Genomic DNA, 18,723 nt, shown 5'->3' on the forward strand with positions numbered 1-18,723 from the left:
GAGGCTCGGCCTGTTCCGACCCGGATCAGCCCCCGACCTTCCCAGGTGGTCGCTGTGGGGTGTCACAGTCAGATGGAAGGACAATTTTGTCCTTAGTGACAGCTGGGGGTGGGGGAGTTGTGCTTTAAGGGGGGCTCCCTGCGGCCCGAACCGCCCCTGTGTGCACAGTCACGGTTCCCGGCCTTGCCGCCGCCGCCGCCTGCTGGCTCCCGGCTCCAGCCCACGGGCAGGCGGCCCCACGCCAGGGCGCGGCCCCAGGGGCGGAACCAGACCTGGGCACGGTCAGCTGCCACTGCCCCCTCTGACGCACCCCGTCTCCTCCCCAGAGAACACCTTCAAGCGCATCGGGCCCCCCCTGGAGAAGCCCCCGGAGAAAGTGCAGAAGGTGGAAACGCTGCCCAGGCCCGTCCCGCAGAACCTGCACCAGCCGCAGATCCCCCCCTATGCCTTCGTGCACCCGCCCTTCCCCCTGCCGCCGGTCCGGCCCGTCTTCAACAACTTCCCCCTCAACATGGGCCCCATCCCAGCACCCTACGTGCCTCCTCTGCCCAACATCCGGGTCAACTACGAGTTCGCCCCCGTCCACCTGCCCCTAGAGCACAACCTGCCCATGCACTTTGGCCCCCAGCCGCGCCATCGCTTCTGACGCCTGAGCCGTGCCCTTACCGGAGCGCTGTCCCACCCCTAATAAAGCTGAAGTGACGAACGGTGCCGTCTGCAGACAGCGGTGAGGCGGGGGCGCCGCCAGGGCCGGGCTGCAGCCGCTCCGGTGCCCAAGGGCCTCCGGGCAGCCCCCCGCTGCTCCGAGCCCAGCCGCTGGCCCCGCGCAGAGGGTGGAGTGGCGGCCATAGGCCCAGGGGGCACCGCTCAGGGTGGGAAGGCTGCAGGCCGTGTCCCCGTGTGCAGGACACCACCTCGGTGACAGTCCAGGGTCCTCTGCCTTCCCAGCCCACACAGATGCGACCACCTCGGGCTGTGGGCTCTGTTCCGGGTTGTCTGAGGTGTTCCCTGTTGGCTCCCTTGGGGTCACTGGTCCTCCAGAGCGCTGGGCTGCCACTCGTCTCTGGGAAGTCCAGTGCGCTCCCCCCAAGTCCGGCAGGTCGGGCGAGCCTCGGGGCTCTCCCAGGCAGCCCAGCTACTGAGGAGCCGCCTCTGTCGCCAGCCTGGCAGCGAACAGCTCCCCTAAGGCTGGCGAGGCGGCGGGTACCCCCATCCCAGGAGCTGCCCCCCACCTAGGTGCCCTGCAGGCCCGGCAGCCGCCTTTCTCAAGGTTGAGTCCGTGGTCTGCGTGGGTCCCTGTTGAGCCCCAGCCTGGGGTTTGGGCCTTGCCGGAGGCTTTGCCCCACCCCCAGCCCCCCACTTTGTGGGACGTCACGCCCCCCTGGGCTGCAGAGCGGAGGCCTCTGCTGGGACTGCGCCTGTCTGTCTCCCTGGGTTGGTTGGCCCGTTTCTGCTGCTGTGGCTCTGAGGTCCGCGCAGTTCCCAGGAGCCCAGCGCGCACCCACGACCTCACAGAGGACAGGGGGCCGAGGCCCGTCCCTGACACGGTCCGTGCTCCCACCGCCAGGGGCGTGCACCCCCGGCCTGCTCACTGCTCGTGGGACCACATGTCGCTGTCTGGTCACCCACTGCCTTCAGCTTCTTAGATGTGTTTCGAGAATTAGAGTGTGGGGGACCGGCCGAGCTGCGCCTCCCTGCCTTCCCTGCAGTGGAGCCCTGGGCAGGCACACGGTCGTCGGGGCGGGGGGCGCGGTGGGGGGCGTGCGGGCAGGCCTGCTCTGAGTTGGCACTGCCTGCAGCGTCCCCCCGGGGGCCAGCTGCTCCTCACCGCCAGCCTCGACAGCAGTGACAAGCACCTTGGAGACACGTCCCCCGTGTTTCCCCAGGGGAGGGTCTCGGAGGGCTGTCAGCCGCCCACAAACGTTCCACCGGGTGGGGAGGGTGACCGCAGGCGTGTCCTGCCCCGCTGGTGGCCGCTTGCCCTGGCTGCCTAGTCCTGAGCAGTTCACCCTGCCTCTGCCCCACGGCCAGGTAGTGTGGCCCCGTGGAGGGCTCCGGGCAGGTGGCACGCCCCTGTCCCTGCCATCCAGGAAGTCCCCTAGGACGGGCATGCAGCGAACCGGAATAGTGGTTCCCCCAAGGCCGCTCTGAGGACTCGTCCTGTGTGGGGACTTCGGGCGGTTTCTGGGCCTCAGGGCTGCTCGGGGGGTGTTTCTGCCAGCGCCTGGTCCCTAGCAGCCTGCTCACCAGATGGACGTAGGACAGCCCTGCCTTGGGGTCCGGCCCTGCCTCGGGGTCCGGCCCTGCACGACCCGCCGGGCACCTCCGTGTTGTGGGGGCAGGGCCGAGCCGTGGGCTCCTCCAGAAGCAGCCGTGCTAGGGGCGGGCTTTGGGGCGAGACTCGACCACAACCACCTGCCGGCCAGCACTGAGCCGCACGTTGCCGGTGGCGGCAGTCCCACAGAGGTCAGCCGTCCGGGGGAGCAGGAGTCCCCGAGGCGCCTGGCCCCCTCCCGGAGCAGGACGCTGGCCAGCAGCAGCCCCGTTCCACTTGCCTTAAAACTGGACAGAGGAGTCGAGTATTTGCACTTAGCCAACAATTGTAAGACTTTTTTTTAAAATGCATGACCTGTCACTTTGTATAAAAATAGCAGAAATGATTAAGTTTTTTCTTTCTGGTAGCAAAAGTACATAAAGTAATTCTTTTTAACTACTGTGTGTAAAAAGCCTGTATGATATGTACCTTGGACTTTTTGTAAATAAACGTTTGTGCTCTCCGCTCCCTCGGGTTTCATTCCCCCACCTGGCAGGCGGGCTCGGCCACCCCCACGAAATTGCGGGCTGCACAGACAGGCCCGGTTCCCGGGTGACGGGACCTGAACATCCCTCGACGGAGACGGCACAGCGGGATTCGATCCCAGGGCAGCAGCCCGCTCCCTGCGCGGGTGTCAGTGGGCGACCCACTGTGCCAGCCCTGCGTGCGGCGCCGACTGGGGCCCGGGTTGGGCCCACAGGGCGTTTTGGCACAGAACACCCTTGGGGGGAGTTGTGGGCAGTCCCTGGTCCGGGCCTCTGGAGTGGGTTCGCCCTGGGGAGCAGCTGGCAGCAGCTCGGCCCGCCCCTCCCTGGAGGCCGGGCTGGAATGGAAGGAACCTCACCCTGGGGGACCTGGAGATGGACGGAGGAGGGAGGGCAGCGCTGACCTCAGAACTGAGCCGGGCCCCGCCCCGCCCGGCCCCTCGAGGGCCCCTCCCTCGGGCCAACCTCCTCCCTGCCCACTGCCCCCGCCAGCGGCCCCATCAGGGCACCACCTCCTCCTGGGTGCCAGGACCCACGCCTGTAGCAGTGGGCCCCAAGTCCTGGAGGGCGTCCCGGGGGGCCACGGTACCTGGGCTCAAACCCAGCTAAACGTTCTAATGAAACAAAGCTGTCCCTCTCCTGCTATTTTCATTTTTCTTGAGTGAATTTTGGGGGGATGGGGTATGTCCAAAAAAAGCACAGCTGCCCTGGTTGGTGTGGTTCTGGGTTGGCAAGCCGAAGGGCCGCTGGTTGGATTCCCAGTCCAGGCTCCTGCCTGGGTCGCAAGCCGGGTTCCCAGTTGGGGGCGCTGGAGAGGTACCCCATCGATGTCTCCCTCCCTCCCTGTCTCTCTAAAAATAAGTACAATTTTTTTCTGAGTGCACGTGACCCTTGAACAACGTGATAAGGGGGGGCACCAGCTGCCACGAGCACGCGAGTGACGGCAGGCAGTCATCCCTGGCAGACCCGGCCCCCAGCCGCCAGCCTGCCCCGCAGCCACGCAGTTGCGAGCTGAGAGGGTCGGTCCAAAACGTGCCGCGTGGGGCCATCGCCACGCCCTGCAGTCCGTCCGAGGTAAAAGCACCCTGCGCTCCCACCTCCCGAGCGGCCGCTGTCTTTAAAACGCCCCGCGTCGCCCAGTCGCTGCTGCCGTCCTCGGGGCATATGTGGCGTGTTTGTGGCGAGGTCACACAGGTTCTGCAGCTCCCGTGACGGGAACAAGGACGCAGACGGGGCCACCGCGGACAACACTGAGCTGGGGCCGCGGCCCCGGAGGAGGGGCTGCCCTGCTCGGCCTCCCTCGGCCTCCAGTCTCTGGAGTTTTGAAAAGGGCAAAACCACCCCTGGACGGGGCCTAGGGCGGCACGGCGTCCGGCCCGAAGAACTGCCTGCACAGAGAGCTAACCAGGCGGCAGACACGACCGCCGACCGGGGGTTTGCAACAGTCCCGGGTGTAGCGTCGCTGTGTGGCGTCACCGCCCCGGTGGAAAGGCCTGCCTTCTCCCACGCGCGTGTCGGCCGTCCCCTTCCCGCGAGCGCCCCTGGCTTCTGTCGCCTCGTCGTCGCCGGAACGCTCGCCAGGCTCCTTCCTGCCTGAGCTAGTGATTCTGGAATCGCTGTTCTCATCGGAGTCAAAGTGAAGGCTGGCTGCCTCTGACTCCGAAAGGCAGGCTCTGTTTTCAGGTCCACCAGAGGTGGGTGCGCGATGGCTGTTTTCCTAGTGTGCTCGCACCTGTGTCTCCCTCCAGGTGCCCCGGGTCTCGCACAGCTGCCGGCAGGTCGCGGCGCGAAGACCTGCGCAGCGGCGCCTTCCCCGGCAACCCGCGCTCCCCCTCTCCCATCCGGCGTGCGCTCGGGGTCTGCGGCTCTGTTGCAGCGCTGACCCGACCCGTTTACGCCTTCTGTTAGATTTGCCACAAGTCGTCCAGGCATTCCCCGTTAAGGGGGAGACCCAGATGCTTGCAAAGGGCTGCCACCGAGCACACCTCCGAGCGCGACCCCTGTGTTTCAGGACCCGAGAGAGTGTCCAGTGGGGGTGGGGCTCAGAGTGGAGGACGGGGCGGGGCTAACCGGGACTTCACCCAGATTCCCGCCCTGGGTGCAGGGGAGAACCAGGAGCTGCGCTCTGCCCCTCGAGGCCATGGCCTTGCACCCAAGGTCTGTCTGCTGGCCCAGGGCGCTTCCTCTGGCATCTGAGCTCCGGGAGGCGGCGCCTGTACCGACACCCCCTTCTTTAGAGAGAGCGGCCTCCAGGTCAGGGGCGGGCGTGGTCGTGCTGTCCGAACGTTCTGTTCTCCATCCTTAAAAGTATCTCTTTTTACATAGACACATTTGCCAGTTATAAATGTTTTAAGATAGAAAAAACTTCAAAACACGAAAGTATAAAGAAAAAAGTGCTTTGTGACACAAAGGTAACTAGTGACAATGTTTCTTTTCCTTACGGATCTGAGAGAAACATCCGTGTGCTCTTCTTACCTGTGCATTCATTGGCCGGTTCTTGTCTGTGCCCCGATGGGGGATCAGACCCACAGTGGCTTTGGCTGACCAGGGCTGCACTCTAGCCACCGGGCTCCTGGGCCAGGGCGGGGCTGGAAATGTATACATTTCTTCCCGGTGTGCTTCCTCCTCCGATTATACAATGTTTCACGAAACAACCTCCTCTGATTATACAATGTTTCACGAAACAGCCGGGTGAGCAGATTTTCACCTTCGCTCAAGCCTCTCACCACGCAAGTTGCACCGCTGCCCGACCGGGGGCCCCCTCCCTGGACAGACCCTTCCCCGCGCGGCCCCCGCCCCCAGGTCTGCGAGAGCTGGACTCCGCACATGCAGCTGTTCCTTCCCGTCACTGAGCCCTCTGGCTCCCAGCCTGGCTGTAACGGGCGGTGCACTGGCCGCCAGGACAGCGCCAGGTGCCCACCATGCCTTTGTGGCCCCCATCTGCCCTTGTCAATCTCCAGACTACCCCCCAGGGACCACCAATCATAGCACAGGCATCTCAGTTTCGTCATCAGCAGCCAACCAGTGCTTCTGCTGGCTGCTCCTGGGCGGGCACCCCTGGGGTCCTGGCGGAGCCCCCACCGCCCCCTGCCCAACTGTGCCTCCCAGGCTGACTCAGTCACCGTCTTGTCCGACGCCCCGGCGGCACCCTGCTCCGCCCGCACGGTTGTCTCGCTACTCTGACCCTCTGTAAAGTGGGAGCCCAGCTCCCTCACCCAGGGGTGCTGGGGGTCCAGTGAGGGACCACCAGAGCCAAAGGGCCAGCTCAGAGCCCCCCGACCTGCCTGGAGCCCCTGCTGCTGGCCCCAGGTTCCCCGCACAGCACAGCTGCAGGCTCTCAGCTGCTTCCTGTCTGCAGGAAGGAAACGCCCCCCGCCCCCCCACCCAGAGCGGGGCCAGGGGTCCTGCTTGGATGTGAGGATCCGCCCCGAACTGCAAACCTGGCCGTCCTGCCCACCCCTCCCAGGCCCTGTGCCCTCTGGACACCCAGCTGGAGGGGGACAGAGTCCCCTGAGCCCCCTCTAGCAGGCCCCCTGCACTGCTCCTGCCTTGGCAGCAGGAGGGTGTGCTCCCCGGGTCCGCCGTGGGCTTGACCCTGACCTCTCTCCACCCCCTCAACACGCAGGCGCAGGCCCGCCCCAAGTGCCACCTGCTCAGGCCCCAACACTGGAGGTGGCCCCTCCCCTCTCCCTCTCCCCTCCCCCCGGAGCTGCAGTGCCCCCCGCCCCCACAGCGTAGGACCCCACACCTTTGCAAGGCCCCTCCTCGGTTCCTGGAGGCCCTCAGAGCCCCAGGCCAGGCCCTCCCTGCCGCCTTCACCCCGAAGACACACACAGGCCGTCCTCCGTGCTGGATTCGTGTTATTTTATTTTGCTCTTTCCAGTCCGAAGCTACTATCATGGGTATTTGGAGTTATACAAATGACACTTACAAAAAAATAAAAGACCAAGACACCCAGAGTGAGATGCATGGTGAGGCGAACCAAGGTGGGGGGGGGGGCAGGCAGGGGGCGCTGGGAGCCGGGGGTCGGGGGCAGGGTGGCTCCTCGCAGGCTCCCAGCTGAGGGTGACCCCCGGCTTCATCCCGCCCCGGAACCCCGAGTCCGGTCCGACAAGGAGCACCGACCGCGCCGGCTGAGGCTCCGGCTGAGGCAGTGAGGGGTGCAGCACCACCAAGCAGGGTCGCGGGCCAGGGAGGTGGGCGGGCGGGAGGGGCCGGTGGGGGCAGGCTCTGGGTTCCGGGCCCCCCCCACCGCTAGTGCGCGGAGGGCACCCAGGCCTGGAGAGGCCGTCCCGAGACCGTCGTCCTCCGAGAGCCCTCGAGGGCCACTGGTGGCTACAGCCAGGCTTGCCCGAGCCGCCTCCAACAATAACATTCCTAACGTTTCTTTAAAAAAAATACTGATTTGGTCATTTTCTGCTTCCAGTCAGGCCAGGGGGAACGAGAGACAGGGGTCAGGCCCCAGACCCGAGGGGACGGACGAGCAGCCCTGCTCCAGGCCAAGGGGACGGGCGCCGGACACTCTGGCGTCGGCCCCCTGCCCGCACAGCTTTCCTCTCCATGTGGGGCTGGCGCCCCGGGACGGGGGCCACCGAGGGGCCTGGGGCATCTCGGCCGGGGAGGGGGAGCAGGAGATTCCAGTTACAGCCCCCACACCCGGGCGCCCGGCCCCCGCTGCTCGCCGGCCGCTTTGGGGAGTAAGGCTCAGAGTCATCTGAGGTCAGAAGAAAGACGTGCCAGCCTCGACCACCGCAGAGGAGAGGGCGGGGGGCCGCGGCCCGCCGGAGGACCGGGCCGCAGCCTCTGACCCGCCCGGGGAGAGGCCACACGGGCGACAGGGAGGGACACCGGTTTCTCTGGGTTTCCAGTTTGAAAGGCAAGGGGCGCGCCACCCTCGGCAGCACCCACCTGGAGGAGGATTAGCTGGGGGGGGGAGGGGTGTCGGGGCGGGCTGGGGATGGGGGCGCGAGGGGCGGCGGGGCCTAGTACTCCCACAGCGTGGCGGGCTCCACGGTCTCAGCGCAGGCCTTCAGGACCCCCGCGTGGTCCCCCTTCAGGTAGCGCCCGCCCACCTTGATGGCCACCTTGTTGTAGTCGCAGAACTCGAAGAAGAAGTCGACGGGGGTGTCGCTGCTGCTGGTGACCAAGGAGTCGCTGCCCACCGTCCAGTACTTGCCGGTCAAGTCTGGTGGGAGAGGCGAGCCCCCGTCAGGCCCCGCTCCCCACCCTGCAGTCACGGTGTCCGGAGTGGGGGCGGGGGCGAGGGCAGGGGCGTCCCACCTCCCTGTCCCCTTTTCCGGACCCTGACTCCCCCTCTGCTCCAGCCGGGTCAGAGTGGGCTGCGAAGTCTCCCTCCTGTACAGACAAGAGGGGAAGGGGCAGCTCCCAGCCCAGAGCCCCTGGTGGCCTCAGGACACCCGTCCCCCTGGGGGTTGCAATGGCAGAAGCCCAGTTACAGGGAGGCCCAGCTGAGCCCCACAGCTGGGGCCACGCGGGGCAGGGGGTCCCTCCCGGCAGCCGCGCGCAGCAGAACCTGCCTTTGATGTTGTAGGCGCCGTCGCTGAACTCGAGCTGGAAGACGTCGTAGCTGGAGCGGTTGGCGTCCAGGGTGCCCGTGACCTTGCGGCAGCCGATGAAGCCGTGCTCCCCGCGGAACACGATGATGGGGCGGTTGATCAGCTTCATGAGGAAGAGCTCCGTGTCCCCTGTCCCAGGGAGGGGAGGGGCCGTGAACTGGGACACCCAGACCGTGACTCAGAGGGAGAGAGAGAGAAGGGGAGAGAGGGAAAGAGGGGGAGAGAGAGAGAGGGAGAGAGAGAGAGAGAGGGAGAGAGGCAGGGGGGAGAGAGAGAGAGAGAGAGAGCGAGCGAGCGAGCAGGGGCCTGGGGCCACACAGGGTGCCAGCTTTGGGCTGAGACTGGGCGGGGACAGTGTGGGAACCCCCAGCCCAGGGCGGGCCTCAGGGGGCCTCGGCGAGTGGCCCCGGCAGGGTTAGACCACGCAGGAAAGCGGGTCTCATGGAGGGGGGCTGCCCACCTGCTGTCTCCACCGAGGCGGCCAGCTGCCCGTTCTTCTTGGCCGTCACGAACTTGCCGTTGGACGCACGCAGTGTGATCCGCCGATCACGCCACTCGATGTCGAAGTAGCAGCTGGCATTCCTGGGCGTGGTGGGACAGAGTCAGGCGCGGCCCCGGGGCTTGGGCCCCGCCCCCGGGGGGAAGGGGCGCGGCCGGCGGGCGCAGGGCACTCACTTGGTGGAGGCGGTGGACTGCACGCCCCCGGCGGTCGTCAGTGTCCAGTACTTGCCCGTGTGGGTGCGGAAGGCGCACTTCTTGGTGTCTCGGTCGATCTCCAGCTGGAAGGTCTCCTGGTCGGTCTCTTCGTCCTGGTTGGCCGACAGGTCCATACCTGCGGGGACAGCCCGCAGCTGGGACCCGGCCCCGGCACCCACACCAGCAGGCTCGGGCCTGCAGAGCAGAGGCCAGACCCCGGGACAGGCCAGGCGGGGCCACCCCAAGAGCAAAGCGGCTCCTCGGGGTCCCCGTCCCTTTCTCTGATGAAGGAACCCACACCTTCCAGCACCCAGCCGCAGGGAGACACCGCAGCCGGCCGGGAGGGGAAATCTCCCCTCAGCCCAGGGTTAGAGATTAACGGTTAATTGTTGTTAATCGCGTTGTGGTTATGAAGGAAAAGAGCCTCCTTGTTTCAGAGACACAGACAGAAGCATTTCGAAATGAGATGCCCTGGTGTCAGGGAGTTGCTTTAACCACAACCGAGCCCAGGGCCACACGGAGAGATGGAGACCCCGGCAGAGCGTGGCTCCCCCACGGGTGTCGGGCTTGCAGAACGAGACCTGAGGGTGCGGGTTCACCCAGGGAGTTCAGGGAACTCGGAGAAGTACTTGCACACGAAGCCACACGTCTGCCCGGGCCACCGCACCCTGGACAGCCCTGGGACCCCCGAGGCTGTGGCTTCTGTGGGCATCTAGCCTCTCCCCCCCGCGCCGCAGGCCTTTATTTGCATATGATCTGCATCATTTTTGCATACGAGGGTGGAGCCTCCAGCAAAAACCTGGACCCGGCATCCTTGACCCAACAGAACCAATTAATTCACACCCCCAAGGCGCCCGGAGCTCTCAGACCCACAGCCACAGGACGGTTGCACAGGACACTGGCTGCTGGGCAGGGGCCTGCCCGAGGGCCACTGTTTGGGCCTTGATGCCTTTAGGAAGTTGAGACCGTGATGGTGGTGTCAAATGTCCCTTCAGCCGGGGAGCACACCCGCCCTAGGACCCATCCTACTTCTCAGCCACCGCTCTGAGGGCCTGAAAGGCGTCAGCCCCTTCTGGACCCAGTGACATGTGCCCACCTCAGTGCCAAGGGGCGGGGACCTTTATCCCCACTTCGAAAAGAGACTGAGGCAAGGAGGCACTGTCCTTGCCCAAGGTCACGCAGGGGAAGCAAGGGCCCTGGTGGTTCTCAGGAGGAAGGTGGACACCCTCAAGCCCCTTACCCAGCCCTCCCTCCAATGAACTATCCGCTGTGGCCTCTGTGGGTCCCCCAGAGCCCTGAACCAGGCCCTGGGCCCCGCCCCTGAGCCCCAGGCCCCGCCCCCAATGTCAGGGGCGACGAGCTGGATGGACCATGATGGCCCAGGGCATCACTGAGTCAGGACAGGGTCAGCAGGGGCTGGGCCCGCTGAGCACCAAGCCACCACCACGAAAGGACTGTCCTGAAGCCACACCGGAGAGCAGAGCTGGGGGCTGGGGTCCCCTCCTTGCTCGGAACTCCCCCAGCACGCTGGCCGGCCTGCCCCTCCCCCATGGCTGCACAGGAGCCACACCCCTGCCCCGCCAAAGCCCGCCCTGTGGTGGGCAGCGGCACAACCTGCCCGGTGCGTGCGTGGTGGTCCGGTGCAGAGCGAGAGAGGCAGACAAGAGGGAACGCCCCTCTGGGGGCGCCCCAGCAGCAGAGACGCCAGAGGGGCCTCCTCAGAAAGACAGCAGAGGGGGCAGGGGAGGGGCCTGGAACGGAGGTCCAATCTCAGGACAGCCGCACCAGCCCGGCAGGAAACCGGGCGCTCGCCAGCAGCACGGAGCTCAAGGGGGCGGGCGCACGTGGGCGGGGGCCGTGATGGGGCATCTCGAGCATCCGCTTCCTCCGAGGACAAAGGGAGGCTCCGAGGGGCCCGGGGACGTAGCGGCCACCATCAGCTCCCTCGCGCAGACCCCAGGAGCCTGGCCGTTGCCAGGACTGGGGAAGGCCCAGGCCAGCCAGGGACCCAACGGGGGGCCAGGCAGCGCCCTTGGGTCGGCACCTCCCTGTACCTAGCCTCCCCGTCTCTCTGCCCACCCCAGCGAAAGAACCCCGTCTCTCCACCCTGCCCAAGGCCAAGGGGTTTGGGCGTGGGGTGCCTCTCGGAGACACCAGGACTCCCAGCCCCAACAGGAAGGGGTGGGGTAAGGGGAGCTGCCCCCCACCACCCGGCAAGGCCCCTCCTGGCTCCAAGGCCAGGCCCAGACAGGAAAGGCCCCTCTTGGCCTTGGAGTCTCTAATTAGAGCCGGGTTACTATGGAAACAGCGTTTTCTTTGGGATTTTTCTTTTCAACGGCAGCACAGAAAGCCTGAGTCACGGGCCCACAAGAGCCCTGAGGAGGCAGGAGGTGTCGGGGCTCAGTGGAGCCCACGGCCCCTCCCCCCTCCCCCAGAGAGCTCCAGAGAGGCACCTGGGACGCCGGCCCATCCCCCCATCGTGGTTTGCTGGGTCCCCATCCACCCCCTCCTTGCCTAGCACCCCGGTAGTCTCCATCCCCCTCAGCCCTAGCAGGGCCCAGACTCCCCCCACTCCCATTCAGTATTAGGGGAGGGAGGGGTCTGAAGCCTGTGGCCAGGCACTGTCACCACTCCCTGACCCCTTCACGTCCCTCCCCCACCCTCACAGAAGCCTGTGCCTGGGCCGGAAACGCCCCGCCTCCCAGGAAGGACTCCTGCACACCCCGCAGGGCCCAGCTTGGCTGGCCTCTCAGCGGCTGGGACAGGGAGGGCCCTTCCTGAGTGGGGCGGCCCCAGGCACCGCTGGCCAGGGGCAGGAGGCTGTGAGGACCGCTGGAAAATGGGGGCAATGCTGCCTGGGGTCTGGCTGGAGCCTGGGGCAGATGAGGGTCCCAGGGAAGGGGAAGCGCTGCCCCTCAGGGCCCCCCCACCCCCCACCCCTGCCCAGGCCACGTCCTCACTGTAGTCACAGCCACACCTCTCCCCAGGACCTGGGATGGGCCCGTGCCCTCTGCTTCCCACACGGGCTCTCAGGCACTGGGACCCCGCTCCCAGGCGCCCCCCCCCCCCGCCCCAGGGCTCTATCGGCAGCTCTGACGGCCCCCTCCTGCAAACAGAGCCTGGCTGAAAACGTGCCCTGGAGCCAGCGCTGTGCAGACGGGGAAACTGAGGCAGGAGAGCAGGCTGCAGCTTCCGCAGGGAGCACCCCACCCCCACCGGGCCCCTCGACGCACGCAGGCCTGCGGGGATGAGTCATGTCCCCCCCCAGCCCAGGATGCTCCTCCTTCCTGGCTGCAGTTTCCCGGCGGCTGGCTCCCCAGCGTGTGTCGGAAGCCGCCTCCTGCCACGCAGGCCCGTCCAAAATGGCCTCAGTCAGCAGACGCACACCCACCTGGTGCCAACTCGGAGTCCTCTGGCCACTCTCCGTCCCACCAGGAGGACCCGGGTCAGGTAACGTGAGAATGAGGTGAAGACCCCAAGGTCTGAAGCCGATGGGGCCCCAATATCAGCTCCCGGAGCCCCCTCCCCCAGCTCCACATCCCCCTAAACTCTCGGGTGAGCCAGCACCCCTCCCTGGGCTCCCGTTCCGCCTACTCCTGCCCCGTCGGCCTGAATCACATCACGAAACCCCCAGCAAGCTTTACTCGAGAGGAGTGGGCGGCCGGCCAGGCGCAGGAGCAGCCGCCAAGAACGCCCTCGAGCTTACTCTGGGCGGCCTGCTCCTCCCTGCCCCGGGGCCTTTGCACAAGCCGCAGCCGGTCCACACCGACTCATGCGACCTTCTAGTCATCCTTCAGGTCAGCCCGAGCATCTGCCTCGGGAAGGGACCGCCCCCCACCTCATCTGAAACCCGGATGTACTTCCTGGACCCCAGGCCTTGGCTGGACACCTCCACGTCCCGGGGAGAAGACCAGCCCCCCCAGGGAAGGGCCTAGGACGTGCCCACCTGTTCGCCACCCGGGCCTCAGCGTGTCCCACTGGGCGGGGGCTCCATGTCCGAGGAGCAGGTGGGGAGCCCTGCCCCACCCAGTACTGGGTGAGAACAGAAGGGGGGCCCACGTGGGCCCCAGAGGTGGGGCGGCACCAGGGGGCCCGGAGAAGAGCCCACCCTGGAGTTCAAAGGGCCCAGTTCTGCATGCTGCTCCCCAGCGGTGTGACCTTGGGCACATGGCGTCCCCCCTCTGGGCCGGAACCTCCCGTCTGTGGGGAGGAAGCCCATGCCCATCAGCGAACTCCAGCGCAAAATCACCGCCACTGCGACAGGAGCCCGTCGGGAGAGGGGCCATTGGGAGGGGGCCACTCTGGGTGGCTCCCACCCAGCTCTCTCCAGAGGCAGGGGTCTGCTTTCCCATCCAGGGGAGCGAGACCCCACAGGTCCCCGCAGTGGGGCCTCCGGCTGCCAGCAACCAGCTGCCTGCTCCTCCAGAGGAGGGGCGGGGCCGCCAGAAGGAAGAGAAGCTGCCAGGGGGGAGAATCTGAGGAGGGACAGAGGGGGGCTCACTTCGGGCTAGGAAATGGCCAGACCCGCGGGAGGCCCGGGAGAGGACACGCGGAGCTGCAGCCAATTGTTCCGGGCCCGAGCCTCGGGGCGGGTGCACTCGAGGGCAGGGGGCTGCCCGAGGGATCCGGGCTCCCGCTGGGGCCGCCCTCCGAAGCCCGAGGGCAGGGCGCACCGGCCCCGGGGCGCGCGGGCCAGCGCAGGGCGGGGTGCCTGGCAGGCAGTCATCCGGTGCGGGGCGCGAGGAGGAGGCTCCGGACCCAAGCGCTGGGTTCGGGACGACGTGAATGGGGGTCCTCGGCAGGGGGACCCGCGGAAATCTGATTCACTCTCCCCACCCTCCCCGCCGCATCTGGTTTTCCCATCTGCAGAGACCGAGCAGGACAAAGGGGGCGAGGGAGGGCCCAGTCGAGGAACCCGCCCCCCTGTTCACAAAAGGCCGCGGCCTCGAGCGAGGGCAGAGGCGGGAGGAGGGGCCGTGGGGAAGGGCAGGCACTTCGGGGCCCCTCCGGAGCAGAGGCCGGCCATTCCTGACCAGCGAGAGGTGGAGCGCACCCCGCAAAGATCAAGCTCTCCCCCCCCACCTTCGAAAGGCGGCCCCTGGGGTTTGGGGCGCGTCCGGGACTTGTTGCGACCCTCGCCTCCGCCCTGGAGCCAAAGGCCCGCTGACGGGGAGGGGCTTCCAGGAAACAGCCGACCCGAGGGACCCGCTAGCGTGGGGAGAACCCAGAGTGGGCAAGGGGGTCGTACCGGCACCTAGGGCGGCGCGTACGCGGGGCCTAGGACCCCCAAACCCAGCGTGCTGTGGGTTCTGTAGCGGCGCCCAACGGTGGGCAAAGCCCCACCCCTCGCCCCCTCCTCCGGGCCTGAGCGCACGTCCCGCGGCGGGACGGGGCGGCCTTCGCGTCCAGCGGGGGCGCCGCTGGGAACGGCAGCGGCGCCGCGGGCGAGAAAGGGCGGGAGGCTGGAAGGCTGGGGGTGGGGTGCGCTTTGTGCACGGGCCGGGGAGGCGGGGGCGGCGTCCCCACTCACCCTGGCGCGTGGACACGTTCCTCTCGTTTGGCGGCCTGCAGCACGACCTGGGCGCAGCTCTGCTCCAGGGCGAAGAGCTCGTCTTGCCCACCTTGGTGGCCTTGCCGCCTTGAGGGTGCCGCTGGGCCCGGACGGTGCCAGGTAGCGGCCTTCGCAGTCGCGGAAGGCCACCTTGCCGGAGCGGAATTCGAGCGTGTAGCCCGTGGCGGGCTCGGGGCGCGCCACCAGGCGCCCGTCGTGGCGCAGGAAGCGGTGGTCGGAGGTCTGCACGCTGTAGCGCTGGTCCTGGAAGGCCAGCGTGATGAGCGAGTCGACGCCCCAGGGCACGTCGCGGTCCACCGCGATCTCGTCCGCCGGCCTCGCGCTCAGGTGCGCGTAGCGCTTGCGGGTCAGGCTGTAGATGTTGACCTGCGGGTGCATGGCGATGTGCACGCTCCACTTCTCGGCGGGCGACACGGTCTGCGCGAAGCACGACAGGCGGTCCTCCGTGCCGCCGAAGTAGCGCCGGTGCGCCTCGGACTGCAGCGACCAGCGGCCGTCGTCGTGCGCCACGATCAGGAAGCGGCAGTCGGGGCCGGGCACCTCGCGCTCGCAGGTCACGTTGCCATCCTTGTCCGCCGCCAGGTAGCGGCCCAGGTGGCTACGCAGGCACACGGCTGCGCTGCCGGCTTCGTCGGGCGGCTGCTCCAGCGTCCAGATCTGCTTCTTCTTCAGGCTGCTGGCCGACGCGTTCACCTTGAACCCGAACGCCTCGGCCGTCAGGTACTTGTTGCCGCAGTTGATGAGGCCGAACTGGATCTGCACCGCCTCGGTCGTGCCGTTGGCGGTCATGGTGGAGGCGGGCGGCGGGCCCCGGCGCGGCCCGGGAGGTCGGTGGCGGGTCCCCGCGGCGGCTCGCGATTTCTTTGTTCGGCGACCGCGGGCCGGCGCGCACCCTCCGCAGCGATCCACAAAGCCGGCTGGGGCGCCCCCAGCCTCTTTATAGGCCGGGTGACGTCAGCGCCACCAGGCCCCGCCCCCGCCTCGCCGCGCGGCTCCGCGTGGGAGGGGGCTCGGAGCCGGAGCGAGCGCTCTCCGCTCTCCGCAGCGCTGGGGCCCCGAGGGGCGCGGGCGGCGGCTCGGTTTCCTCTCCTTCTGCCCGGCGGACCTCTGTAGCCTCCCACCTCGGCCGCCACCCCAATGCCACGGCCGCAGCCCGACGACGCACCCGGAGCCCCGGGCCGACCCCTCGGAGGCCCCCCACCCCAAGCTTGGCTTGGAGGAAAGACAAGCCGGGTTTGAGGTTCACAGAGACGTTGTAGCGGGTGGAGGCTGTGCGAAGGCAGCTCGGAGGAGGCGGTCTTAGAGCAGAGCCTTGAAGGGGCCGAGAGGAGCCCCTGCAGGGGCCTGTGGCTGGGGGGGGGGGGTGGAGGGCGGGCAGGACTGGAGCTGGGGAGGGGTCTGCAGGCCCAGCTCGCCCAACCCAGGCCTTGCAGCGAGCCCCTCCCAAGGGGCGCCGTGGTTCCTGGAGGCCTCGCTCCCAGGACGCCGCCCTGAAGGCCACCCAGACCCCTCCCAGCGACCGAGGCACCCAGCCTGGCTGGGCCGGATAGGTCTCCTTGGCAGGGGCCCCAACGACTGACCAGTGGTGGGGACACAGAAGCCACAGGATTGTGGATTACAGGGCGGCGGGGTGAGCACAGGGTTGTTTCGCTGGGTGGCCCAGAGAGGTGCCGCAGCTGTGGGCAGTGGGGCCCTGGGGTCCCAGCCCAGGTCCCACCTCTAGGGTCGGGGTGCCTCCCACTCTACACCCCAGACCCCGACTTCACAGGAGGCTGAGCCAGCGCACAGGGGAGGGGGGATGGGGGCAGGTGACACCCTCATCCTTTGGAGCCCCAACTCTCCACCCTGCATCAGAGGGGACATTCCTGCCCTGGCGGGGGACACAGGTGGTTAGAGAGCCTTCCCAAAAGGGCACGGTTGTGGGTTTGATCCCCAGTCAGGGCACAGACAACATCCGATCAATGAATGCATGAATGTGTAGGGCCACAATCCGTGTTTCTCTCTGTCTCTCAGTAAATTAAAAATAAGGTGGGGGGGGGGGAACATTCCTGCAGACACGGCCTCACCCCGTCTAGGAAAACGTCCCTTCTCTGAGCCTCTCCGAAGGCCAAGGCCCGGCTGGGACATTCCCCGCATGCCGGCAGGCCCCTGGAATGCCAGCTCGACCACAGGCTGCCCACGAGGTCTCCGGGCGAAGGCGGCAGGCACCGCGCTGGGCCCCAGCTGGTCGGTCCGAGCCCGTGCTTCCCCCCAGGAAACCCCCTCCCGGGAGTTTTCTTCTCCAGGGGAACAAACACGGTGTGACCTTCCCACCTTTGTGGCCTCCCCGTGGATTTGTTGGCCGGGCCTCGAGCCCCGGGCTGGCGCACCAGTTGAATCTCCTCCCGCAAAGCACCCCCGCTACCGAGCCGGGAGATCAAGTTTCTCAATTTGAGGTCGTCTCACAGGCTTGAAACTCAGAGTCTCCCTGCCCGGCTGACTTAGGTGGGTGACTTCACTTCTCTGAGCCCCGGCTTCCCCTTCTGTAGAAGAGACACAAATCCCCCACTCAGGGGGGCCAAAGAGTCCCTGGGGGGCACTCTCAGACGCTGCTTCTGATCACCCCCTGGGCCCAGGGGGACCTGTGTCCGGTTGGGGAGACCCCAGGCCTCTGGCCCACCACCCAGACTCGGGGGCGAGGGGGCGGAACAATAGCAGGCTTCTAAAGCCGGCCGAGGGGCGCCAGGCTGGGCGTTGGCAGCGTGGCTGGAGGATGCTGAGAGCCAGATTTCTCTCCAGACAGACAGTACGTACAGTCCCGTGGCTCAAAAACCCAAGAGTGTTGGGGGGCCTCCGCTCCCCACTCCTGCTCTACCACCCTAGCTACCACTGTCCGAGTGTTTCTCGTGTGTGCCTGTCTTTACCCAGACTAGCCAGCATGGGGGGGGAGTTCTTATTCTCTCCTCTGTGTTTAAACACTATTTTCAACCCTGCTTTTACTACCTGGTGTATCTCAGCACAGTTTCTGCCTGAGCACGTCGGTGGCTGCCTTGTTCTTTTTCGTGGCTGCATAATATTCCTCAGGCTCGCCGTGCCAGGCTCATGTAACTGGTATCATGTAAACGGACCCCTGGGTTGCTGCCGTGGATGCCCTGCTTTGGCCAGAAGCCCATCCCGACCGCGAAGCCCTCAGCCTCAGACCAGCACTGGTTCTGTGCTTCTCTCTGCCCAGAGATGGCTCACGCACCACGTAAAAAAGGGAAGCTCGAATGCCTTTGGTGATGGGGAGCTCACTACTCTTTGTGGCAAGTGTGGGTCGAGGCCACCTGACTCTGGAGTCTGATCCTTGAGTTTTGTGCCGGGTGCACCCCGAGATCTCATTTCAGACGGCCCCCGCTCGTCAGCAGCAGTGGGCACGGGGAACTCTCCCAGGCTGCCTGGCTGGGGAGAAAGGGTCTCGGTCCCCAAGGCTTGGGGAACTGGATCCAGAACCGGCTGAGCAGCCCTTCCCGGTGGCCTCGTTTCTGTCCCCAGATCAGGCAGCAGGGCGCCCGGTGGCCAGCCTGGGGGTGGGTCGGGCGGGGCCCCAGGCACGCCCTGCTTCTGGGGCAGCTCGGATGGCGCCTGGGGTCCCGTGGGGCCCGGGGACATCGTGTCCGTGTTCCCATCCTTCCCCAGAGGGACCCAAGGCAGGGCCTGCAGAGAGGACCGTGCGACCTCACAGGACACAGCGGTGCCCAGCGTGACGGAGACGCGGGGAGGGCCAGAAGAGGGAGCCCAGCGTGGTGCAGGGATGGGGCGTTTTCTTAGTGGTCGGTAGATGGCTGCCCGGGCAATGTTGATATTTTGGTGCCGAAATGCAGAGCTCTGTTTCTGAGGATTTTGACTTTGTTTGTTTTTGGCTTGGGTTTTTTTTTTTTTTTTTTTGCTCGGAGCCTTGCTCCTATGCCTTGGTGACTTGTCCCAGCGAGTCCCCCGTCTCCACAGCTACTCCCAGCCCGTTCTCATGGCCTGTGGATGTCATCAGGTTCCTGCTGCACTTCTGGCTGGATCCTGGAGCGAGCAGGCCCACATCACCGGGCCTTGGCCCCCGCCTGCCCC

General features: G+C 66.7%; 2 protein-coding genes across 3 annotated transcripts in view; one reads left to right on the top strand and one right to left on the bottom strand.

Moving 5' to 3' along the window:
• The window catches only part of RNF216 (ring finger protein 216), a 104,626-nt gene extending 103,916 nt beyond the window's left edge, over positions 1–710 (top strand). For both annotated transcript variants that reach the window (XM_028527268.2, XM_028527270.2), the window contains exon 17: positions 327–710. In XM_028527268.2, the coding sequence (XP_028383069.1) occupies positions 327–646 (320 nt within the window). In that variant the 3' untranslated portion in view covers positions 647–710. The remainder of the gene's footprint in view (positions 1–326) is intronic.
• Positions 711–7,399: 6,689 nt separating this feature from the next.
• FSCN1 (fascin actin-bundling protein 1) lies at positions 7,400–15,551 on the bottom strand. Its single transcript, XM_028527290.2, is given in 7 exon segments — positions 7,400–7,984; positions 8,337–8,504; positions 8,836–8,957; positions 9,051–9,207; positions 14,602–14,629; positions 14,631–14,691; positions 14,693–15,551. Coding segments are annotated over 7 exon segments (1,479 nt in total). The 5' UTR covers positions 15,433–15,551; the 3' UTR covers positions 7,400–7,781.
• Positions 15,552–18,723: the final 3,172 nt, after the last annotated feature.

Source organism: Phyllostomus discolor, chromosome 13 (genome assembly GCF_004126475.2).
Source record: "Phyllostomus discolor isolate MPI-MPIP mPhyDis1 chromosome 13, mPhyDis1.pri.v3, whole genome shotgun sequence".
Taxonomy (NCBI): Eukaryota; Metazoa; Chordata; class Mammalia; order Chiroptera; family Phyllostomidae; genus Phyllostomus; species Phyllostomus discolor.